This window comes from Sceloporus undulatus, chromosome 1, assembly GCF_019175285.1.
Source record: "Sceloporus undulatus isolate JIND9_A2432 ecotype Alabama chromosome 1, SceUnd_v1.1, whole genome shotgun sequence".
Taxonomy (NCBI): Eukaryota; Metazoa; Chordata; class Lepidosauria; order Squamata; family Phrynosomatidae; genus Sceloporus; species Sceloporus undulatus.
Window position 1 is genome coordinate 253171156 of NC_056522.1, and position 26257 is coordinate 253197412.

Genomic DNA, 26257 nt, shown 5'->3' on the forward strand with positions numbered 1-26257 from the left:
TGGCACTATTACTTCCCTTTATCTAGACACTATACTTTTATTGATGCAGGCTAAGAAGCCTGAGGAGATATGATTCTGAACTCTGAGGAGGTTAGAGCTCACCCTAAGGGTAGTGTCTGGGTCTGGCTGAATTGCCATTGGAGTCAGTTCTAATAACATTTAGCTGCTATTGTGATAGCAGGACCCCAGGCTCAGACTCCCTATGTTGCAAAGGGGCAGCAATCAGGAGGGGCCCCAACCAGGCAAATGGTTTAGAGAAATCTCCCTTAGGAACTAAGACTGTCAACACCCTCAGGACCATGTATAAATCCCAGAAGAGAAATGGTGTTCTGTAGCAAAGCAAGCAACAAGTCACCTGGAGAAATAACCAAACAGGATTTACTGGCAAGTGATACATACCAGTTACTATGGGGTAATGTGGCAATGTAGTCCAACAACAGGGAGAACAAAAACACTACATCAAAGAGTCACGGTGTCAGTAGACTCTTACAAAAGCATTACAGAGGAAGAGAGCTATGATCTAGCATAACGACTGGCTACTAGCATGTTTACAGACAGACAGTTCTGTCTTGAAGTCTGGACTGCAGTCATATTCATAGTGCTAAATATGTCTCCCCAGTTAATTTCTAAATCATGTTACCTATTGCTTCATAGTATTACTGATCAGACACAGCCTTCGAGTTTAGTTGATACAGTTTATCCTACAGTTTTCTTGAGGACAGGGCAAAGTATATCCATGGTCTACTTATCCATGACCATGCTACATTCATCCATGTGTGTCATCTAAGAGGATAATAAAATAATTTCTATTTGGCTGTATGTGACAGGAGGCAGTGGTTCTCAACCTTGGGTCCGCCAGGCATTTTAGATGTCACCTCCCAGAATCCCTGATCATTTGGGCAAGCTGGCTGGAAGTTTGAGTGCAAAACATTAGGAGAGCCAAAGGTTGAGAACCACTGCTCTAGACCCAATACATAAGCCATTAAATCCCTCACATGTTAGTAACAGAGTATCTGCATAGTTATGGATAAACAGCTCCTCTCAATATACTAATTTGTTGCTTTCAATGATTTAAAATAAATTCACAAAACAGAAAAAAAAAACCTCCTAAAAACTCATGAGTGTTGTAAGATCTTCCTTGCCAGCACATGTAATCCTGGCTCTGCACTAAAATAATTATGTAAGTATTTATGCTTGTTTACATTTACGTACCTATTGCAGTCTTGGGTGCTGAGAGCTACTTTGGGGACACCAGTAAAAACAAAACAAAACATATCTACTAAATAACATATAACAAAAGCTACTTTATCCAAACATTTGTTGTATCTTCAGCTTCAGGGTTTGATTTCTTAACATATTATCCACCCAATTAATGGAAAAAGCACAAGTGTTAATGTTAACTGAACTCCCCGTCATCCCCCATTCTCCCATAAAGACACCAGCACTAATCAGAAGGATAAAATATTTTTTTTATTTATAGTCTTATAGTAAAGGGAAGCCTTAACTTGCAAGACAATTCTTGGGCAGTATGTACAACATACTTCAGTTCCATGGAATAGACTCACACCTGGACAGAGACCAAGCTACACTTGTATACACTAAATTCAGAAAACATCACAAACAAGAGTGGAAAGAAGACAAAAATTTAAGGTCACACATATACACCCACACATGCATGTGCACGCCCATGCACATGCGCGTGCACATGCATACATACACACAAGAGGCCTTTGCTCACTCTCAGCCTGTGCCCCTAGGACTCACATCAGTAACTGGCCCAGTTGCCAGAGGGCAGAGGTCACGCTTTGATGCAGTTATTAGTACCAAATAACAAAGCTTGTGGTGTATTTACATTTAAAAAGCTGGCTCTATTGTTGAAAATTTCAAAGAGGGAAGAATTGATCATGGGATGATTCTGTAGCCTCACATCACTAATGTCCGCAGCAGGAGCAGGAATCTGACCAGATTGAGTTTCCACAGGAGGAAATAAATACCAATTAATCATTTGCCAAGATACAAAAAGGAAATCCATCTTCCCACCTCACCCTGAATCTGCACTGTCACTTCACACAAGAAGAGACATGCACACAGGTATCTGTGCGCCCCCTCCCAGCCCATGAAGCTTCAACAGGGGACATTTGGCTTTGTTATAAATAGAAATATTTTGATAAATGCAAAAGAGGCTGGTGTGGCTCTAGTGGAAGAATGGAGAGGTCATTCTCTCCAAACTGACCAGGCAATCAAAGACTCATGGAGTTCATCAAACGGCCTGGGCATTCCTGGCACTAGAAATTTGCAGCCATGGGGCAGGATGAGAGAAATCCACATCCTGCTCCACGCTAGGGCTGCCGGTGTCTTCCAGAAGGTAAGCTGCCAAGCCATAGGTATGGGTTTAACTCAAAAAGGGGGCAGAAAGGGACAAGGACAGGAAGAAACTGCAGTCCGAGAGCTTCTACTAAAGAAAAAAAAAAAGGAAAGTCCTTAAGCAGCCAGCAAGTGTCTAATGGCAGCAGGAAGTCAGGCCTCTTCTAGCTGGCCTCCATACGAAGCTTCTTCCGGCTCTGGGGCTCTTCCAGCTCAGATTCTGAACTGGAATCAGAGCCACCATCAAAGGCGGAGATAGTGCTGCCCTTGGGGTTGGTGTAGAGGCTGTTGTCTGAAGAGGAATAGTTGGCCTGCAGCTGAGCACTTGACCTTGCCTTCTCCAGTGCACGAACTAAAATGCAAGACCAAGAATATGGAAACAGACAAAGGCAGATGTGACCTATAACATCATTCACATACGGTATGTTCACATGTTTGCACTTAGCTAGCAAGATTTTATTTATTGAAGCAATATAGCGAAGGTAGAATACATTTTTTAAAAGAACAGATAATGGCCTTAAGTCAACACCTCTTAATTTTTGTGTAAGCATCCACATGCAATTTATGCTACACTGAGCTGTGTACGCTCCCCCTGACTTACTGATAAGCCTGATGCCATCTTGCATGGCCATTCACAACGAGCATGCAGACTCAGAGAAGTGTCTGGCTACATCCCTTTCCCAGGCAGATGTACAAGGATCACAGCAGCACTCACACCTCTGAAGGACACTGGCAGATCTCAGCGCTGATACCATTTCAAATCTGGCAATGGAAGATGCAGCCAGATGCTTTTCCAAGTCTGCCTGCTTGTTGCAAAGTATGGAATGGCCATGCAATATGGGATCAAGGACTTATCAGTAGGCTGGAGGGGGAACTTTGGGCACTGCATAGAGAGGAAAGAATACCAGTACTGCACAGGAAGGAAGGAATACCAATCCCCACAGTATCCCAAAAAGGACATCAACACATGTAAGAGAAACTTACATGTGCAGATGTCCCTAACAGAACTCTGGCCAATGTCAGTTAATAAAAATGAGAGGTAGATACCTACCATGAATATCACTCTAGGAAGGCTGAAGGAGCAATCCACAACTAGTGGGCTAATCACTTGCGCTAGCCTATCGAAGCAGGAGTTTCCAAAGTTCTAAGGCCAATTTATTTATTTCATTTCAAGGATGTATGCTAACTATCATACACTGGCTCCTCTCTCTCCCCCTTAAGTTTAATTATACAGCCTTGCTGACTGTTATATAATGTATTAGAGTCAGTGAACAGATAGAATTAGAAAGAAAGAGGGTTTTAACTGTTTTTGTTGTTGATTTCTATCTATTTGTTGACTTGTTTTTTTCTTGGTAACCCCTGGAGGGGATGTATTGCTCCTTTGGCCTCCCCAGAATGATCAGTCATGGTAGGTATCATTCTCAGGCAGGCTGAAGGAGTAATCCACAACTAGTGTGTTATATTTCAATTTCCACCTCAAGGGCAGGACTGGCTCCTGTCTTCTTGCAGCACTGCTTTCACAACAGTTCTTCTAAATGCAGTTTGTCCTGATTTGAATTTATCAATCATACAGTGTGTAACAAACATGGATGGCTCCTTCCATCCTGCTGATTTACAAGTGTTTTCTGATGACATTACTACTCTGAATGCAGTAGCCACTGATCTTGTAAAATGTGCCAAGAAAGGCTGAGGTCCTGGCGTGATAACATAAATAAACATCACCTTTTATCCACCTGAATAATATTAATTTTGTAGCCGAATTCCTTTTGTTCTTTAACAGAAGTAATGTAAACTTTCACTGCTCTTCTTACATCTAGAGAATACCATTTTTTCTCTAAAGGGTGTACAGTGTTCGGACAGAATGCAGGCAATTCTAGAGACCTGATTCCTAGCCCTCATAAACAAAGACTTAGGGACAAAAGATGGCCCAGTAGTTAATAACTTTTCTTTCTCAAACCTACAGAAATTAGGATTGATTTACAATGATGTTAACTTCTTGCTGATGTTATTGCTACCAGAAATATCAATTTGAAAGATAAAAATCTTTATGAAGTCTGTTTAAGTGGTTCAAATGGTGATTTTGTCAAAATATTCAATACCAGATTCAGATCCCATGTTGGAAACCTGTGAAGTGTACATGGGACTTGTAAAGTTGCACCTCTGAGAAACCTGTTTTACATGAGGGTAAACTGACTGTGACTTCCCTTTGATGTAAAGTATTACTGACAGAGCAGTTACCAGTCTTTTTAGCATACTGGGTCTCAATCCTTGTACTAGTCCTTCTTATAAAAATGTCAGGTCCTCTTATTTTCACACAGTACTTAATTTTTCAAACACCACCTTTAGAAAGCTTTTCAAGTGGTCTCATATATGGGTTGTGCTAACAGTCTTTTGGAAGCCAAAACTATACTTTGATTCTGGATATCCCTCTTGAATCTAGTTTCTCTGCTCAATCTCCAAGCAGTTAACTTTAAACAATCTGAATAGGGATGAAGTACTGGACCCTGATGCAACAACTCTGCCACCTGTAGCAAGTACCATGGTTCCTTCACTGACATGCTTATCAGAAGAGGAAAAGAAATAAAAATTGACTGATTGACAAGGCAGGAAAATAAAAACCAAGGGGGAGAGAGAGGAGCCAAAGGATGAAATAGATTTAGAACTTTGGGAACTCCTGCCTCAATTGTCTGGTGTAAAGAAATTAACCCACCAATTGTGGAATATTCCTTCAGCATGGCTGAAAATAATCAATTCCCTCAGTCTCTACCATCCTACAGAAGTTTAATAAACTGGTTATTTAGCCTGTAATGGAGTGGAAAGAGTAAGCCGCAAGCTGTCTACAGCCTCTAAATACCCTCAGGATTCCCCAAAGCCCCCAAGTCCACCCCAATTATTTTTTCCATGGAAAAATCACCCTTACAACTCTTGCAAAATACTCCCTGGAGCAGCAGCATGCACTGAAAACACAACAAAATTGAAAACAAAATTGGTGAGTATGAGACAATTGAGATGACATCGAAATGCCTGAAATGATTCTCTGTGTGCCTTAAAAACAAGGACATGCCAGTCATTTACAGTGGCCAGTTGTTTGGCTTAACTATGATTATCACATGCTAGCAACATGTATTGAATTTTAGATTGGGAGGAAATCCCTCCCAATGGGCTTTGGGTGCTTTCCATTAAGTGGATACAAATGGATGCACTGCCTTCACCCAAAATTCTTGACCCTTTTCACCCCAACCTCACTATGATCAAAAGTAGCCAAAAAGTTTTCATGTCTTCCCTTAAGCCCTGATCACTATTTGCAGAGAACAATATACAAGAAGTTTTCTATGAAAAAGCAGTGTCCAAATGCATAATTTGCCTTGGGGAGTATGAGCTACTCACCTTGCTGCTCCAGAAGTGCATTCTGGCGCTTTAGATCATCAATGTCCTGCTGGTGTGTGTGGTTTTTCCGGCGCATGTACTGGATGTACTCTGTGGCTTTATCTAGGATTTGGGCCCGGGATGCCTGTTGCAATAGTAAGAAAAAAACATACCAGATAAAGTCCTAGTTCACATAGATAGGTACACTGATACTCCCTGGTGCATGGAGAGGATTTCTCAATATAGTCCATATTTGATTGTGGTGCAATCTTAAAACCTTTGTAGGGTTTGCAAAACACTTAGCTCTAGAAATCAAATTTTTTTGAGACTCAAGAACTAGGGACTCTTTTCCAGTTCTGTACTTGGCTTCCAGTTACTGTATATAGAAGCAACTGTATGAGAGACATCTGGTAAAAGCACTAAGCATTTTTTGATGAAGTAACTTATGAAACTCCTGGGGAAGTTGTACACTTGGATTATTTCCCCCCATCTTAAACTATGCAAGCAAAATTTCCCATATTTATAAGAAACCCTTAATCATACTAGAAAGGAACCTGAATACTATTTATTTTTACCCTTCCCAGGTAGAATTGTATACATTCTCTGGTTAACCAGGATTATGTAAGACTGGTTACTGAGTGGAGATGTGTGATAAGGGTACTGCTTACCTGTTCTTGTAAAACTTTCATTTGAAATGCTTTTTCAGTTTTTCCAAGGGGTTTGAAACCTTTCATCAGTATACACTGGCATTACAGCATTCACATTTGTTTTGAATATTAATGTTTGGGAAACTCGTGTTCCAATGAGAAAGAGATATAGGTGGCTTATAACCTATCATGTCTACAGCTGCAAAGAAAAGGGGAAAGAAAGACACTGCAACTGGGGGTATTTTTTTTTTTTTGGCAGTAAACACACTCTTTAGAGCTGGATGTTAGTGAAACTGCTCAGTCTTGCTCTCTGGATAAAATCTCCTCCCCTTCAGCAGGACAGGACTCTCTGGTGAAGCAGACAAACCTGCCTTGTTGATGGAGAAGTGAGGCTGTATTGTCCACAGGGCAGGAGTGAGCTACTTTGTTTTGCTAGATTTGGATTTTCTCGGTTTCAGAATTTTGTTCTGTGCTTTTTATTGTGAAAAATGTTTTATGAAAGGCACCAATGTTCTTCATGTGAAGCTGAAACCTGAGCAAATAGGACATAGGAAGGACAAGATCCCTTGCTCAAACAATTGTGTGTGCAGATTTGATTGGCTTTATCTGAGCTCAGCAGAGTATTTAATATTTTCTGAACATAAGGGGGCAAAGCATACATCATCAACTACCTCCAGTAAAAACAAAAATTATTATTAGACTACCTTCTATTGGAAGAGCTGTTTCTTTATGCAATGCACAGAGATACTACAACATGCAAATCTTTATGGCTCCCAACTCCTTCCAAGTTCTCCCCACAATCCCATTTTAAAGAAATATTTTGGGTGAAGCAGCATTCTGTTAAAAACCCTCCAAACATTAAACACTTGGAGCTGCATTAGCCTTCAAGACTCCACAACTTCCTGCCCCCCTCATTTTCATAGAACACCAGACATTGGTCAGTTAACTCAAAAATGGAAACTGGAAAGAAGATTTCCAGTAGCTTCAAAGGTTCATTTTCAGCAGATTTCAAACAGGCTGGAAACTGAGCTCCACTGCACTTACCTACCCCTGCATTGCAAAAAATTAAAAATAAACAAACAACAAACAAACAAACAAACAAACAAAAAAAAAAACCCACCACAATTAAACCCAATTCCACATGGGCAAAGGACTGCTCATGCAACAGTATATTCTCCCATTTTCTTCCCTTCTGCAGCCCCTGCAGAAAAAAAAAATCACCCAAGGGATCCCAAACACCAAAGGAAATTTCAGAGGTGTGAGGATGAACTGCTCCCTCTCCTGGCTCTGCTAATAGAAGATGCAGCATTAGCAGCTGAATAACATCTGCTGCTATTTGAAACGATTTGTTAAGGATTACTAACTCAACTGGATAATTATATATACCACCTAGCTGTAAAAAGATCTACATATAATTTTGTTTTCAGATTATTCCTAAATAGGAACTAATCTGACAGTAGTAAGCTATTTTCCACAGGGTTCATCCAGAGCACCTGACTCATATCATGTGGTGTAGTGTACAAGCTTGATAAATTGCAAATCTCACTCAGTGTTATCACTACCAGATCATAGAACTGAATTTGCTATCCCTCTTTATTCATTCTTGTTGACCCAGGATCACAATTTTACACTTGCATGTAATTTTTTACAAATAATTCATTACTGTCTTCTTTAATTTTTCCTGAAATATCAAATTCTGGAGGGTAATTGTAAAAGTAATTAACCCATCTTTCTGCTCCCAGGAACATTCAGTTCCCAGAGTTCTGATCTGCACCACTCTGGATCCAACCCAAGGTATATAATTAACATAAGAAAAAGAGCAGCTAAGTATGTAACTCTTGACAATTGTATCAAAGGACCCCTCCCCCCTGCAATATTCACATTCACTGACTACATAACTCCCCCACTTGTTTAGGGCTCATGGATGGAGTCCCATGAAACATCTCTACAATTTATAATCTATTTTAATTTGTTAATTTTGTATGTGATAATGCCACTGCCTAGTGATCTTTAAGCCATTAACAATTATGCCAAATAGCAATAGCACAAAAGCTTAAGAAAAAGAGCTCTGAATGAGGAGGTCCCCAGATAAATTCTCATTTCCACCATAAATTTGCTAGGCAACTGATGTTCTCAGCTCACCAATTTGCAATATGGGGACTAATATTTGAAAACACTGCAAAAACAATAAGTATTATTATTTTCACTCAATCTCAATTTTAATACCATTTTGCTATTACTTCTTCCCTTTTGAAAAGCGAAGTGTTTGTGCTCATTCAACACTTTCCTTCGATCAACTTCTTTTGGAATGCACACAATTCTATATGCCAACATGAGACACACAGCTCTGATGATTGGTACTGAATCCAAAGCCAAGATATAATAAACTCTCTTTTTCATTGACATGATTGCCTTTGGCACTGTGAATGCAATGTACTTCCCACCTGCACCACAATGGCATATTTTCTTCTTTTTTTTAATTTTATTAAATATTAAAAACATACAATAAAGATTAAAAAATTCCATATACAGTATCAAACATAATCTAAAATAGAAATATAAGTATTACAACGTTCTCCTCCCTCCTTCCCGACTTCCTTGATTACTAATTTCTAACATTATCTACTATTTTCCCTACTGAACTCTAACTAGTCCTATTACTACTGTTGATTCTTTCAAGTTTTCTTGAATAAAATAATCTTCATAGCCTTCTGTATTAACGACTATTCATTATCCCTGTTTTTACTTAACCTAATAAACTCTATGTTTTTCTTCTTATCTAATTCTTATATACCCACAGTTAATATAACAACCCTATTTATAATTCTAATTTTAAAATAATCAAAAATATTTGTTATTGTTATTATTATTATTTCATCGAGAAGTAACTAACTTTACAGCAACATTACCATCACATATCTGTCTATCACCTAAAAAACCTTTCCTATTTTTACTCTATACTCTATACATCCTCTATAATAGTATACATCTTATCTTCCTTTAAATTACCTAGATATGTTTTCCAAACCTTCCACTCTTCATAGAAGTCTTCCAACGGTCTCTTTTTTACCAGGTGTGTCAATTTCTCCATCTCATAAATATCCAGCATCTTCCATCTCCAATCCTCGATTGTTGGGCAGAAATCTTTTTTCCAATTCTGGGCGAGAGTCTTCCTGGCTGCAACTAGCGCCAGTAATATAATTTTTTCAATTTTTTTTCCATATTCTATGTCTTCCATCATATTTAAGAGATAGAACTTAACAGTCGGTCCTCCCTTTAATCCAAAGATTTTTCTCATCTCTATATGTATATCTTTCCAAAATTTCCTTACAATGGGGCAATTCCACCACATATGTAGGTAACTTCCTACCTCTTTACTACAATTCCAACAGAGATTTCTATTATTTTTAAACATTTTAGATAATCTATGTGGGGTAAGGTACCATCTAAACATGGACTTGTATATATTTTCTTTTAGGTCCACACAAATAATTTGTTTGATTTTTCCCTTCCAAAGTTTCTCCCAATGATCTAATTGTATTGTTTCATTTATATCTTTGGCCCACTTTATCATGAATTCTTTTACCGTTTCTGATTCCAATTCATACTCTAATATTAATCTATATAAATTTGAAATTTGTTTCTGTGGATTTTTAATTATCCTTTCAAATTTTAAATCTCCTTCCCCAATTCCTCCTTCCCTCGAATCAAGTATAAAATGCTCTCGAATTTGTCTATAAGAGAACCAATTACTGTGTATACCCTCCAAATACAAATCCTTTTGTGATTTCATTACCCTTTTATCTTCAGTCTGTTTTGTAATCTCATTGTATATCACCCAGCCCTCCCTTTTATATTGTTCCCTACCAAAAATAGCTTCATTTGATGATGTCCACAGAGGAATTCTAGGGCACCATTTTTTTCTATATTTTAACCAGACCTTAAACAACGATTTTCTGATAATGTGATCATTAAAATTACTATCTACCTTTTGTTTATCATATACTAAATATCCATGCAGGCCAAATTTTAAATCTATTTTTTCCAAATTCAAATTTTTTCTATTTTCCAATCTAACATCCAATCGAGAGCACAAGCTTGGTAATACCATTTGAAATTGGGTAATGCCAATCCCCCTTTATCCACCGAATCATATAATATTTTCATTTTTATTCTGGGCTTTTTTCCATTCCATATAAATTTAGATAAGTCCCTTTCCCACTGATAAATGGCATTTCACTAACTATTATAGGGAGACCTTGAAAGAAGAAAATCATTTTTGGAAGAATTACCATCTTTATAATAGCTATTTTTCCCATCCATGAAATTTTTAGGTTTTTCCAATTTGTCAAATCTTTTAAAATATTTTTCCATATTCTGCCATAATTGTTTTCAAAAAGATCTTTATTTTTTATAGTAATATTGATACCCAAATATTTCACCATTTTTTTTATCTTGAAAACCTGTCTTCTCAATTACATTATTCCTTTCTTCTTTTGTCATATTCATCATCAATATTGCTGTTTTTTCTTTCTTTATTTTGTATCCGGCAACCCTACCAAACTTTTCGAATGTTTCCAATATTAATTCCTTACTTTCTACTGGGTTTGCAATCGTTAGCACTAAATCGTCAGCATAAGCTCTTACCTTATACTCCTCTTTTTTCAACTTAAAGCCTTGTATCAATTGATTTTCTCTAATACTATTAAGTAACACTTCCAATACTACAATAAAGAGGAGCGGAGAGAGTGGGCATCCTTGTCTCACTCCTCTGTTTACCGTACAGCTATTCGTTCTTTCACCATTTACCCAAATTCTAGCTTCTTGTCTTTCATAAATTGCTTCAATCCAGTTTTGAAATACCAAGCCCACATCCATTTTTTTCAGTAATTCAATCAGAAATTGCCAATATACATTATCAAACGCTTTTCCGCATCAATAAATATAAGAGCCAATTTCTTATCTATATTTTTTTCATGAATCTCAATTAAATTAATTAAATTTCTTATGTTATTTTTAATCATTCTGTTTGGTAGGAAACCGGATTGATCTTTTTGAATCCAATTAGTTAGAACACTTTTTAATCTTTCTGCCAAAATTGTTACAAATAGTTTGTAATCTGTATTCAATAATGCAATCAGCCTATAATTTTTAAGCAATGTTCCATCTTTTCCTTCTTTTGGGATCAAGCTTATATCTGTTTGAGTCCATGTTTGTGGTATCCCACCCCTCACAATTTCATTGAATATGTGTACTAACGGTTCTTTGAGATACTCGTAACATTTTTTTATAGTATTCATTCGTGAAACCGTCTGGACCTGGGGTTTTCCCCAACTTACATTTTTTTATTGCATCAACCAATTCGTTTAAAGTAATCGGGTTATTCAAAATTTCTTTCTGTTTTTCTGTAAACTTTACAATTTTTTGCGAATCCAAATAGTTTTTAATCTTTGACAGGTCTACTTTTGGGTATTTAAATAGTTCCACAAAATACTCTAATACTTTTTTCTTTAATTTATTTTGACTTGTAATTATCTTATCTCCCTCTTTAATCATTGAGATGGTTCTTTTAGCTTTTTCTTTTTTTAATTGATATGCCAATAATTTACCCAGTTTATTTGCTGTTTCAAAATATTTTTGTTTTAAAAATTTCAATTTCTTTTCCATCTCTTCCACCAAAACCACCGATATTTGTTTCTGCAAATATTTAACTTCTTTCCTGGTGTTTACATCATTTGGATATTTTTTCAATTCATTTTCTTTGTTTTGTAGTTGCAAATTCAAATACTTCAATTTTTCTTCTTTTTTCTTTTTTACCTCAGAGGCTTTTTTTTATTAACCAGCCCCTTATAGCCGCCTTATGTGCATCCCAGACTATAAAGGGGGCAGTCTCCTTATCTGAATTTTCTTCAAAATATCTTTTAATTTCAACATTTAATTGTTTAGTAATCTCCTTATCTTCTAACAATTTTGAATTTAATTTCCAACTATATTCCTTATTTCTCAACATATTTAAATTTAATTGCACTGGGTTATGATCCGATAATACTCTAGGAAGTATCTTAACATTTTGAATCTTTGGGTTTAAATGGACAGATAACCATATCATATCTATTCTGGACCATGTCTTATGCGGGTTAGAATAAAAGGTGTAATCTTTAGCCTTCCCATATTTTGTTCTCCATACATCCTGCACCTCCAATAATTGTGTTAATTTGAAAAATTCATTTGGGAGCTTACCTTGATTCCTCCTCATGTTTTTTTCCGAAAATCTGTCTAATTTTGGGTCTATAACACCATTCCAATCTCCAAGTAGGATTACTGAATCATTTTCCAGCTGAACTAATTTTTGTTTTAGTTTGCTATAAAATTTATTTTTATTTTCTAAAGGACCATATACTCCTACTATAATCAATTTCTTCTCAGTCTCTTCTCTGTACCTCAACTCAATTATTTCATAATTTCCCTCCTTATCACTATAAATTTCTTTTGCATCATATTTTACATCTACATATATTGCCACTCCTTTTTTCTTATATTTAGAATGTGCTGAGTACAGTTGTCCTAATCTATTGCATCTTAATGTTTTTTATCTTTTTCTTTTATTCTTGTCTCTTGTAGACAGATTATATCTAATTTTAGTTTTTGCAAATAATGGAAGATCTTTTTCCTTTTTTGCGGTGTATTCAAGCCCTGAACGTTCCACGATAAGAATTTTAAATTGTTCGCCATAATTTTTAAATTCTATCTCTCAAATATGATAGCAATAGGAAAGAAAACCACCTCGTCAGTATTTATTAAATTTTAATATATTTTTATTGAAATGAGGTAAAATTTAAAAATAAATAAGTTTTTCTGTGTCGAATTTCAAATTCAAGATAAGAAAAATTATATTTAATACGAGTTAAATGTTTTACGTGTTTTATTTAGTACTTTTCTTCCCTTTCTCTTTCTTCTCTCCCGATTCTAATTTCCTCCTGTAGCAACTCTTGCTCGTCGTATTCTAAGTCCAGAATTAGGGGGTCTTGCAAATTCAACAGCTCTCCGTCTTCTTCTTCTCCATCCAGTTGGTTTCTTTGTTCAGTGTCTCTATCTTCTCCTTGTTTTGTCGGGTATTGTGTTTTGACTTGTTTCAGAAATTTTTTTGCCTGCTCCGGTGTCAAAATTCTAACTCTCTTCTTTTTCCACCAAAAGGTTAACCCCTCTGGGAGTTCCCACCTGTATGTAATCTTCACATCTCTCAAAAAGGTAGTAAGGCTAGAGTACTCCCTCCGTTTTCTCAATATTCTTCCCGGGATCTCTTTTAAAATTCTCAGTTCTTGGTTTCCAAAACAAAAAGGAGTGTCATTATGAATATTTAAAAATGCAACCCTAACTGATTTTCTGACAAAAAAGACCAGTACGTCACGGGGTAATCCTTTTTGTTTGGCTATTAAAGAGTTCACACGGTACAATTTATCTATTTCAAAGCATTTGACTGCACAATGGCATATTTTCAACTAACTCATTCTCAGCATCAACACCTGAATTTGTATGCCACTCCTTCGCACAATGTGCCCAACAAGGTTCACTATACAGGAGGGGCAAAGCAGGAATATCTATGCGTATATAATTGCAACAATTCATTATTTCAAAAACCACCAGCTTCTGGCTTTCAATTAACCAAGATTTGCTGGTAAGTATCATGCTCACTGGCGCTGAGCTGAAAGAAGGTAACCTTCTGTCACCAGCACTGCACATTATGAGCACATCAACACCTGGGCCTCTATGAAAGTTACACAATATGACATGATGGTTATTCACTTTTAAGGATCAGTTTCAACTATCAAAGGGTTTTCTTTTCTCAAAAACAAACCTCCAGTTCTGGCCAAAAGCTGGGGTTCAAGTTCAATTGAATAGATTTGTCATTCCTTGAAAATTACTTCTCATATTTTTTTTCTATGATCAAGCAAGTTTATAGAATTAACTTGGGTTAATTCTAACCCAAGTACAAAGTCAGAAATGAAAATGGTGCAGACACAGAACCTTAATGGCTAGCTTACACTTATACAACTTTCTCCTTTTTAAATTCTCCTCTTTAAACAAAAGTAACTTTCAGATCCACTGCTATGAATTCAGTCTAGGCTGCTTAGGACTGAGATAGCTGACAAATTGGGGCATTATTGTATAGTGTTCTCATAATTTGGTTTATTTCATTTTTAAGTGCTCCCATATCTAACCACTGGAGAAGACTAAGCTATAATTTAAAATGCTAATGTGACAATTATTTTCCATTATCTCCTGTTAATCAATATTGATTTGACAAACCATTATCACCTCAATCCAACACTAGTCCAAATTAAAAATGGTATTTATGTGAGATTTGTTATGTTAGAAAAAGGGTGGGAAACACAGCACTGGGGGCCAAATGTTTGCTTGCAGGACCCATTACAAGCTCTATCAAGCAAAAAACACCCAACACTGCCACGGAGAAAATTAGATTCAGAAGTGACTGGATGTTCTGAGACCTACACTTACCCTAAACCAAAACAGCAACAAAAACTACTCCTGGAGACCTCCAGAAGCAATCAGTCTACATTTTTGCCTACATTTTTTCCAGGTTTCGCTGTGAAAAAAGACTCTGGGAGTTGTATATGACCCATACTTTGCCTACTCCAGCATTACAGTATGAATAGACACTAAAATGTGCCTTCAGTCAACAGTACCAAGAACATTAGACCCATATACATGAAGAGACTGCGTACAAACACTGTCTTGCACCTTCAAGACTGCCCACAACAAGGCACGTAGCATTGCTTTCAAACTTTATGGCCTTCACTAAACTTGCCATCCCCATGATGAAAATTTTTCCAGCAATCTGTAAATAGGGCCTGTAAAGTCAAAGGCATTAAACACTCAGCTGCTTGCACTAACACTACAAGGGGGAATCGGAAAAGTAGAAATCCAGGCTATATATTTTAACTAGCAATAGCCTATAAATTCAGCTAATTTTGTCGCTGTTGTGTGTCTTCAAGTTGTTTTCAACTTATGGTGACCCTAAGGTGACCTTATAATGGTGTTTCCTTGGCAGGATTTGTTAAGAAAGGGTTTGTCTTTGCCATCCTCTGAGGCTGAGAGACTTTAACTAACTAGGTTATGTATTTTAACTAATATTTTAGCTCACAATAACAATGACTAAATCTTAGTCCTGAAAGATTTGCCTGCATGCCATAAGTAACAAATGGGTGTGTACTGACAATGTCTAGAACACAGTGTCATCAGAGGTGATGGCACATGAAAAATGCTGCCTATCAAGCTAGGTACCTTACACTGAGCTATTGCAGACAACTCTGTAGGTATTCCAACCACTGATGAGTAGGACACCATTTCCTCATTCCTTTTCAGGACAGCCACTTTAGCCTTAGCTAAACATTACCTACTAGCATCAAAACACATAAAGTCAAAACAGGAAGGACAAGGAGTCATCTTTCACACAGTCTCTACAGATGTGAGACAACAGTTGCCCCTCCACATTTGCAGGTTAAGCATTTACAGATTTGATTATTTGCAGACTACTGTATTTGTCACTGTATCCTATGCCACTTTTAACAGGAACTTCGATAATACCAGTGTTACTGGGAGAAAACCAAACTGATGAGTGTCTGGGCCCAGCTACGCATATGTTCGCTTGCTCACTCACTCATTTGTGCAGGCAAGTGGGGGAAGGGTATGGGATGGGGAAGTGGGAGCAGGAAGTGTGCATACAGTTGGGGGGGGGATAAAGGGATGCCCCCTTTCTCCCCTCACAGCTGAGTGAGTGAGTGAAGGAAGTGTACAGGTTAAGTAAGGACAGTCACTCTGTCAGTACAGCTACTTTTTGTGTGTTAAAGTTTGGGAGGCCTTGAGACACTCATTGTTTTCCCACTTTCAGGGAAATTCTGCACCACCAACATCTGCAAAAGGTGAGTGTGACTGTAATTTACTGCTTGGTTGCTTCCACTCTCCTGCTCAGACAGAATATCTACCTGAATTTCCTGCAACAAACCTATGCCATAATCCTATATGCCACTGTAAAACCTCTAAACACAGATTGAACAGTGTACTATTTTTGTACACTTTTAATTGTGCTTTTTTTTTAAATATTGTGAGCCGCCCTGAGCCCCAGTTTTGGGAAAAGGATGGGATTTAAATAAATATAATGATAACAACAACAGCAACAGCAACCAGAACAAATAGGTTTCCCCACTGAAGATAAGGATGGTGGAGGATGAAAGGTCTACAATCCTTTATAGTACTGTGGAATGCACCAAGCAGAAGGTTCAGGTCTCTTCATAAAGCAACACAGGGTTCTGCTCTCCATATGCAGAAAAGTGGACCATCCGATCTTGCTTGTGAAGCCACATGCCAAAAACTGCCCTAAGGGAAACTAGGGTCAGAGGCAAAGATTTTCAGCCATTCAGAAATGCAGCAAAAAACAGTTTATACAGTGAGAATTTACCTTTATTTTAGTGCATAAAGAAGATGAATATAAATCTTTGAAGTGGCCTGAACATTGCTTCAAATACACTATGCTGGATCATTACATAATTGATGTCTTGACTGTACTGTTTTTGGCCCTCTCTCATTTAATAAGATGACCCCAAAATGGGACTGGGAAGCAATTCCCTTGCTAGTGATCAGCTGCATTCAAGGGAAACAGATCACTTCTCTCAATAAACTCACCTTCTCTCCCTGAAGTGATGGCACAGAGTCCCGCAGACTGTGGAAACTGTCCTTGATGTGGTCCCTACGTTTCCGCTCCAGTGCGTTGTGGTGAGCACGTTTGTCAGCCTAGGACAGATAAAATGAGGAACAAGTATTAAGACTCTCACTATCCCCAAGGTCAATAAGACATGTGGCTTTCACTGCATCCCTGGCCCTTGGACTAGGATATACACAGCAAGGAGGCAGGATTTCCAAAATCAAAATTCTGGTAAGGAAGGGAAGAATTAAAGGTATCATCAAAGAAAGAATCCAAGAAAGTTCAAGTCCAGCACAAACAAACAAAACTAGTTCAGTTACTGAAACGGAGAACAGACTTTTGCCCTACAGCATTTCTGTTGGTCTTTTTAGCTGAGATCCCTTGCTCAACTGCCATGGTGCTGACTATTTGTCCCCAAGGAAGCCTCAAATACCCTGAATATGCTACACACTAAAATGACTCTCCCCTGCACCAACAGTTTCTCATTGATGTAACAGAGATGGCCCACAATCCAAAATTAACAAACTGAGGTTTTGGGCAGAATCCCCAAAACACAGCAGGAAACATTTGAAAAGAATGTAATTTACTGCAACTGCAGCTCTATTCAGACATTATCGCTCATACACTGCTACATGTGAACAGAAATGGTGGGATCGGGTCCATTTATCAGTCCCCACCTCCTCACCCCACCTGCCCTTACAGCAGTGATTCCCAAACCTTGGTCCTTCAGGATTTCAGCTCCCAGAAATCCTAGCCAGCTTGGCCAACATTCGCGAAGTATGGGAGCTAAAGTCCAAACTATCTGGGAGACCAAAGTTTAAGAACCACAGCCACACAGCGTTAGTATCTCTATAAATTGAGCCTTGAGGCACATGTGAAGTCTTCCATACAGTCCATGGCTGGGATTCCAGATTTATTAAAAGCCTTTATAGGCACAGCTATACCCTTAAAATATCTGTCCCTCAAACACCAAGGTAAGGGCCAGCTGATGCAGCCTTACGACACTGGTCTACAAGTTATTTTTGAGTAGGGTTTGCTGACACCCACAGAATCAAAGTAAAAAGAACAGAAAGGACTACTCAGAAAGGTTGGCTTTCTGAATCCAAAAATATTTTCTTAATCAACCTATCTGAATTATTTTTATGCAGGAACTCCACATGGACAGAACAGTTGCTTCTGCTCCAGACAGATGAGTGACAAATGCAAAAAGGTTCCCATCTAATGTAGAAGAGTGGATAAAATGCAGCCTGTGTGTTGTGTGGCACCTGGGGGCATCAATGTTTTTAAAAGTCCCCCAAAGGCTCTCTAAGGGATACGGAATGTATTTTCCCATTTGGTGGTCCCTGGGATCCCTAGGAGTCAAACAAACTTTTTCCCAATTTTTTCAAAAACATTTTTTTTTTGCCCTAAACTTGCCCTGAAGAGGTATAGGGGGACATTTAGGCCTAAAATGGCCCTAGAAGGCCAAATAAAAATGGTGAAAATGCTCCCCTTGTCCCCTAGATACTGTCTGCAGCAGGGGTGCAGCCCTCTCAGTCCTCCTGGGGAGCTAATGCAGTCCCCTGCCCTTCTGCATTTGCCCACTTCTGATCAAGAAAAAAGAAGGAGGGACGGAAGTGGTATTTCCCCCTTTCCATCCTTCCTTAGCGCCCCCTAAGTTTTAGCCTCAACTTATCCACAGGTCATATAAAAATCCAGGATTTTGACCCTGAAACCTTTCCTCGACTTATACATGAGGTCGACTTCTACACGAGTATATACGGTAATATGGAGTTGAAAACAGAGCAAGAAAAGACAGCAACAAAGAGTGCCGTATTTTCCAGCGTATAAGACGACTTTTTACCCCCGTCTTATACACTGGGTTGGGTTTGGCAGCCTCCATAGAGAAAGGCGAATGGCATAGCCACCTCTCCATCTCCAGGGGGAGTCCTTGCGGGTTCCTATCCCAACAGGCACAACGGCTGGGCTCTCTCTTTCTTGCTGCCATTGCTGGTTTCTGGGGCTGGAAGACGGAAAAGGTGGCAGAGAAGCGGCTCCAGAGCCGGTCCAGCAGGAGAGGGATGGTCGGGCCGAGGGAAAGAGCTGGCCCCTTATGCCTTGCCACCGCTGAGGATACTCCACTCCAGCAGCGTCCTTCACGGTGTCTAGTGCCCCTTTGGGCCAGACTGCGGGAGGCCCTACTGCCACTTGCGACACCCGCCTTCCAGGCCTCCACAGAGGCCCCCTCAAGCTGGCGCGTGGGGGGGGCCAGACCCCCTTAATTCAGCCTATAGTAGGCCAGGGTGCTGCCTGAACGTGACTTAGGGGTCGTCTTATACACTGGAAAATACGGTAACTTCTAGCTGCCCAGAGTTGTCAATGTTATTGCTATTAATGCTGATACAAATCCTTATGCCAGATTCATTACAGTCATTTTTCCCTACTGCCCAAAGCTACGTATATCAAGTAACCAGTAACATTTATTTGAAAATAATTTTCATTCTCCCTTTACAGGCAAACAGTTCTGCTTAAGAACTCTGTTGCCTTTGCTCAAAGGCCAACCATAAGAACATTTGACCAATTTAACAGCAACCTCAGTGAAGATCTGGGAAATGCTGAAGAACATAGAAAGCTTATGTAGGTGAGCTATCTACCTACCTACCTAGGCATGCGCACGCATGCGCTGTTCGGAATAGAATTAACACACTGTATTTTGTAGCAGAGCTGACATGGCTGTGGTGTGCTAAAATGTCCTGTTCTTGCAACTGCTTTATAAGTACAGACCCAGCTAGCAGTGGATCCAGCACCTGGATCTACTATAATGTATTACTGGCAAGGATTCAAAGCAAGCAAATTGCATTTAGGAAAGACGGCCAGATCTAATCCAATGAATTCTGGCTGGCACAAACCATGCTAAATGCCGTATAAGGATAGTGCAAAAACACTGGCTTCCATTCATCAGCATAAAGTGGCCCACTGCCATGCTAGTCTCCATTACTACCTCATCAGCTACTTTCAAAACCATTTCACTGTCCAGGAAAATTTCAGTTCCAAGGAAGGAAAAAGGGCTAAGGAGGAGAAGGAAAGTGAAATTGTTAAGTTCCAACAGAGACTGCCAGCTAACAGAATGCTGTATATTGGATATGGGCTTATGGATACAAGCAGAGTCAGATCAGGAAAAAATCTATGACATTTAGCTCCTGAAGTACAAAACTAGTTAAGTGAACTTTCAAAAAATCAAATTAACAAGAAACCTCACTTTTATTCAAATGAATATGAAAACAGGCAGATCAAAGGTTTTAGGTTCTGCAGTAGCTAGGCCATTTCTTGCAGAAAACAAACAATCCCTTCCCCTTGAAACCTGACCATAAGTAGAACTTGGAAAGTTTCTTCCTTTTTTAAAAACTAAAACTCTCAGAATCCTACTGGCTAGATCAGTTTGTTCACCTGCAGTATTGTATGTGGTTCAATTTGAGGTTCAAAAATTAGAAATTAAACATTTTCAGTTTCAAATGTGATATTACTTTGTAGGGGGTGCGAACATATAATCAAATATTTCCTAGAGGTGTGGGACATAGAAAAGGTTGGGAACCACTGTTTTAAAAGAAGCAATTCTTAGATATCCACAGAACCCAGTCGACTTATAGTCAATTGAATGGCACATAAAATGAGAAAAGGCCCAAACAGGCAGGCCAAAATAAAGCTCCTTCGGGTCACTTTGGATGTATGCTGTTTAAATGCTGCATGAGTCCTAAGAGGCCAGAAGCCAAACCAAAGCTACCCTCTAATCCTAAAGGCACAGCCTTGGCGCAGCTTCTGGCCTCTTAAAAATGCATGTGTAATTTAAACAGCATACTTCCAAAGTGACCTGAAGCAGCTTTATTTTGACCTGTCTGTTCAGGCTCTATGTAATTTTGCTTATATTCCTCCTAGGATATAAAGATATCAGCGGCTCAAAACACACTGAAGAAATAATCTAGTTTGAGACCACTTTAACTGCCCTGGCTCAGTGCTACGGAATCCTGGGAACTATAGTTTATTGTGGCACCAGAGCTCTCTGACGGAGATGGTTAAATGTCTCACAAAACTAAAGTTCCCAGAATTCCCTAAAAATGACCCAGGGCAAATTGCATTATTTCTGCAGTGTGTTTTGGACCTTTGTCATCCATTCAAAACTCACATGCAGAAGCTACAATATACAGAAATGAGATGGCACTTCACTTTCTGAAGCAGGATCTCTTATCACTGTAGCATCCTAAGGAAATGCTACCCAAACTTTCTTCTTAATATGCTACTAGAAGCAACACAGCCAGCCACAGAGAACATGCCTTTTCATAGAAATGAATTCTTCAGACAGACTTTCCTGAGGTTCTTACACGGAATGGCTTTGGTGGTACTTCTCTTATCAGGTTGACACACCTATACAGCCAAAGAGTACTGAACCTCTAAATCTACGGTACCTGTCCAACCATACATCACAAAAACAGTGATAAAGCAATCCTATACAAGAGAAAGTACTTCTTCAAATACTCTGATGGCTTTACAGCATCAAGGCAGGAGTGTATTTTTTTTCTGTTGCCTCCTTTTTATCTTCTCCATCGTCTGAGAAGCACTGGCCTGTTACAGACTGCCAAAATAAAGCTGCTTCGGGTCTCTTTGGAGGTATGCTGTTTAAATGATGCATGCATCAGAAGAATCCGGAAGCTGAACCAAAGCTGTACTCCAGTGCTTAGGAATGTAGTGTGGCTTTGGCGCGACTTCCGGACTCTTAGGACCCATGCATCATTTAAAATAGCATACCTCCAACAAGGCCCGAAGCAGCTTTATTTTGGCAGTCTGTAACAGGCCACTGTGTGCATACCTCCTGGCAGCCCCACAGAAGCTCATATCTCTTTTATCAAAGGACTGACTTCTATCCCCATTTCTGGAAAGGAATTTAAAAAAACAACAACTATGGTCCCTTTAAAAAAATCCTCCCATAAACCCCAGGATTGTTATGTTAGAATAGTTTGTTAGCTGAAAATAAATCATTTTACTACAAAATTCAAAAATAAAAAAAATCTATTAATATATTGTGGATTTTCCAAATACAAGTTGCATCTCAGAATATTTTGCTCCATGGAAAGAAAACTATACTATGACTAAACTCAAAATCAAATAGAATTTATTCCATTAATATAGTATGGCTATTGCAAATATACTGAGTAAATTCTGGTATGGTGCTCATTCACTTTTAGGTACAGTCATCACACTAAATCCACAGATTTTTCATCCATGGATTCAAACATCTTAAAGCTTGAAAATATTATAAAAGGTACAAATTCGAAAAAGCAAACCTCGATTTTGCCATTTTATTATGCCACTGCATTTAATGGGCCTTGAGCATCCACGGATTTTGATATCCATGGAGGGTCCTTGAACCAAATGCCAGTGGATACCAAGGGCCACTATATGAAAAAACATCTGGTACCTATGTAATTAGTTTGAATCACAGTCAAAAGACTATTTATAACAATGGAAAATTTTAAAATTGGGGGCTTACAAAATGCACATAAAATGTATTATCGTTACTAAAATATGTATTTTTAAAAGAGTTTATTATTAAAATTATCAATTGTTCAAATACAATCAAATCAGAAACATTAGCCCTCATCCTAGTAGATGGGGCCTTTCACTATCACATTTTTTAAATATTACATCTTGTTGCAGAATTCACATAGAATCAGATCTACAAGACAGGCATTTTGTGAAGCTATCACTTCAAGAATATTAAATAACTAAATAATCCCTGAACTCCAGCACTCGCCACACATAGTTTGCAAGCAAGCAAACACATGGGAATAGAAACTGTCCTAACAAATCTAGTGCATTTTCCATTGGAATTTTTTGTTGTTCCACACAATACATACTGAGACTCAACCTACAACTATGAGTCCAATCCTTCATGAAATTTTCATTCAGACACCAAATTTCTAGAACTACAGAGAATGAAAATGACACCTAGAACTCATATCTTTGCTGTGTTAATATTCCTGTGCTAAATTTGCCTGCCCCCTGTTCTTTGGATGCCTCAACTGTATTTCTAAATGCTTAACTGAAGAGTTACTGCAATGCTAGAGATGTGGAGACTGAAGAAAATTTCATTGCAGGAGTAGAATTATTATTTCAGACTCAATGCCCATTTTGCTCCTCCCGCACACAATCCTAGAATCTACATCCCTGGTGAGAGGAAGGGATGAAAGGAACTGGGGCAGACATCCACAGGAAGTAAACCTTACAAGAACCAGAGATTTCATTTGGGAACACAATGATCAAAAATGAATGCAAATACACAAAGTCTTAGAAACTTTTATAGAGAGTGCACAGAAAGCATGCTTTACTCTATAATGCATAAAACAAACCAAGAGGCATCACGTACTAAAGGCATGGAACCAGGGGAAGCATACCAAATTCAAAGTCATTTGAGATTATTGAGCTGAAGGCATACACTGGCCTAGTGCTCCTGGCAGAGGTGTATCAAGGGCAATATGAAGTCCTAGGCAAACTGTGGCATCAACGGGACTGCCACTTCAGAGCAACAAGGAGCCTGAAGAGCTCTGGGGCACTCACAGGATAGCTGAGGTTCTATAAGATAGAAATAAGAGCAATGAGTAGAGTTGCTAGCAAACTGGTTGCCTTTGGGGACATGAAATGCAGCTTGAAATGCAATACACACTAGGGATGGATCTAGCCACTGATGAACAGCTGGTTTTCACAGGTAAATGCCAATTCTGGTGGTATATGCCTGGTGAACCAAAAAATGCAGCACACAAATATACAAACGGTGCTGTGGTGCTAAAAGATCATATCCTCTGAAGAGATGCATTGACCTAGGTAAGCCTTCCCGATACAGTACTGAAATCCCAGACTGGTATTGCACGAAGGCAATACTAGTTGAACCGTATTTCACACTGGGCAAAATGTGGCTGGACAATTGTTTACCATCTTAGAATTTGCAGAAGGTTCTGCTAAGCAAAGACCTAAGGCACAATGGAACCATTCAGATGAATAAAACATACAGCCAATGCCCATTACGTCTTGTGTAGGGCAGCAGATAGGAAAGCCAGTAGCTGATGTACCACATATGGGACAGTTCTTAATAAGGACAATTGAATCATCCAATTTTCTTGGAACAACTTGGTTGTCTGTAAAAAAAAAAGTCATTCACTGGGGGATATTTTACCTGTTTTGCTATTGGGACAGAAAGTATTCCACAATGACATTAACACTAGGTCTTCCTGCTGTTTTTCAGGGCTTGTGTCAATTTCCTAATTCTGAGAATTCACAAGGCTTCTGTTCTATTTCTTTCAGCTCTAAACAACAGTAGTATTAGAAGAGAGAAATTATATTATTGACAACAAATGTCCCATCCCATGTGAACATACGCTTTCTGCTTCCAGATATTTAGGTTCTGTAATACTTTTTAATCTACTACCACAAACGCCCGTGGGAACACAAACCATCTTAATTCCCTGAAATGCACAGGAATTCCCATGTAGTCAAAAAATACTCCAGAAACCACTCCATACAAGTTTGTTTGTTTTTAAAATCACATTGAAACATTTCAATGTTAACACATTTTAAACTACATTGATTAAAAAAGAGGTAAAATGTTATTTTTTAATGTCAGAAGCTGAAACATACAAACAAAGTCAGGAGACAAGTGTTTCTGCACAAATTAAAATATCTTTACTAATATATGAAGTGAATGTTGTGACTAATCATACAACATGTTGAAAACATAATATTTTCTGCCCTACTCAGCTCTAGTTGATGCTTAACTCGCAGCATATTGCCCACTGGCTAATACTTTCAGTGTAGCCTTCTATGAAAGGAATTAAACTCATCCCTTTGTGGCTTTGACTTTTGTGGATTTGATTATTCACAGATTCTATTAATATGTTCTCCCTAGGAATATGTAGATCCTCCAGCACAACTCTGTGGTCAACTTCAACCAAAAGTTGCACTGAAGGACCTAGAGATTCCTAAAGAGAACATTCCTCCAGACATTTGTAGCTCCTCCAGTGCAACTCTATGGTCAGTGTCTGTCTGGCAGGTGTTGACCACAGAGTTGCACTGGAGGACCTAGAGATTCCGAGAGAGGTCTTCTCCCAGGGAAAAACACAGTGTTTTTGTTATTTGCACTTTTTTCCCACTTCCTGGGGGTTTTGGTTCCCTAACCCCAGGGAATTGGGGGGGACTGGTGTATTAGTAGTATACATCTCTTCAACTAGACTCAATCACTATTCTGGTAAGAAACACTTACCAGAAAGAAAGCATTTTGCCTCAATATTTAGTGGAGTGGATTTCAGTCACTGTATATCTCACCAAGGAGACAGAATTCCTCCTTTAAGTATGCTTTCCTATTCAATACAGTAAGGAGGAATAGTTTCTTACACTCTGTTTGTTAAACTGAATAAGTATTCAGCTGGACCACTTAAAACTGTCAAGATAATAAGGATGGGCAATTTGAACAGAGTGGGCATATCACAAAGGAAGACAGAAATCCATGATTTAAAAATAATTTTAAAAGCCACTTATAAAAAAATAACCCCACTAAAAATCAAATTCTAACACAAATGTTAAAGTCTACATTTACAATCACTTCAAATTATATCATGGCCACCTATCACAAAAAAACCCTGTATTTTAATATGCAAAAATATGTTGAGGAAAATATATATTTTGACAAACAAATATTCGACCAGGTGTCTAGTGTTTTATAAAATATATCATGGCTTTCTTTAGTTGATTCTGGAAGTTAGATTTACAGTTTTAAAGATTAAAGGAATTATCCTGTTATTATCTTTTCACGCACGAACTCGCCATGGGTCAGCGTAAGAGGGGCGCCCCAAAGAAGAGATACAAGGACTCCCTGAAACAACATCTCAGGCTTGGCCAATTTGATCACCAACAATGGTCTGCCCTGGCCTCGCATCAGGAGGCATGGAGACGCACTATCCACGATGCTGCAGCCTTTTTCGAAAGCTCACGGTGAACGAGTCTCAAAGAGAAACTACAACACAGAAAGAACCACAACCCGGAAACATCACCCAAGGAGACTTTCCGCTGTGCTTTCTGCAACCGGACTTGTTTATCTTGGATTGGCCTTTTTAGTCATCAACATGCTTGTAGAAAATGT

The 26257-nt window shown here is 38.5% G+C and overlaps 1 protein-coding gene across 4 annotated transcripts in view; it reads right to left on the reverse strand.

Annotated features, from left to right (window-relative positions):
• Positions 1 to 1445: 1445 nt before the first annotated feature.
• Positions 1446 to 26257, reverse strand: part of MAX (MYC associated factor X) — a 29249-nt gene continuing 4437 nt past the window's right edge. The window contains exons 2-4 of one of the 4 annotated variants that reach the window (XM_042469670.1): positions 17079 to 17186; positions 5752 to 5881; positions 1446 to 2716 (exon numbers count right to left, since the gene is read on the reverse strand). In XM_042469670.1, the coding sequence (XP_042325604.1) occupies positions 2529 to 2716; positions 5752 to 5881; positions 17079 to 17186 (426 nt within the window). In that variant the 3' untranslated portion in view covers positions 1446 to 2528. Of the gene's footprint in view, positions 2717 to 5751; positions 5882 to 6398; positions 6577 to 9386; positions 13689 to 17078; positions 17187 to 26257 lie in introns of those variants that run through there. The other 3 variants (XM_042469677.1, XM_042469686.1, XR_006104194.1) reach the window with 3 other exon arrangements.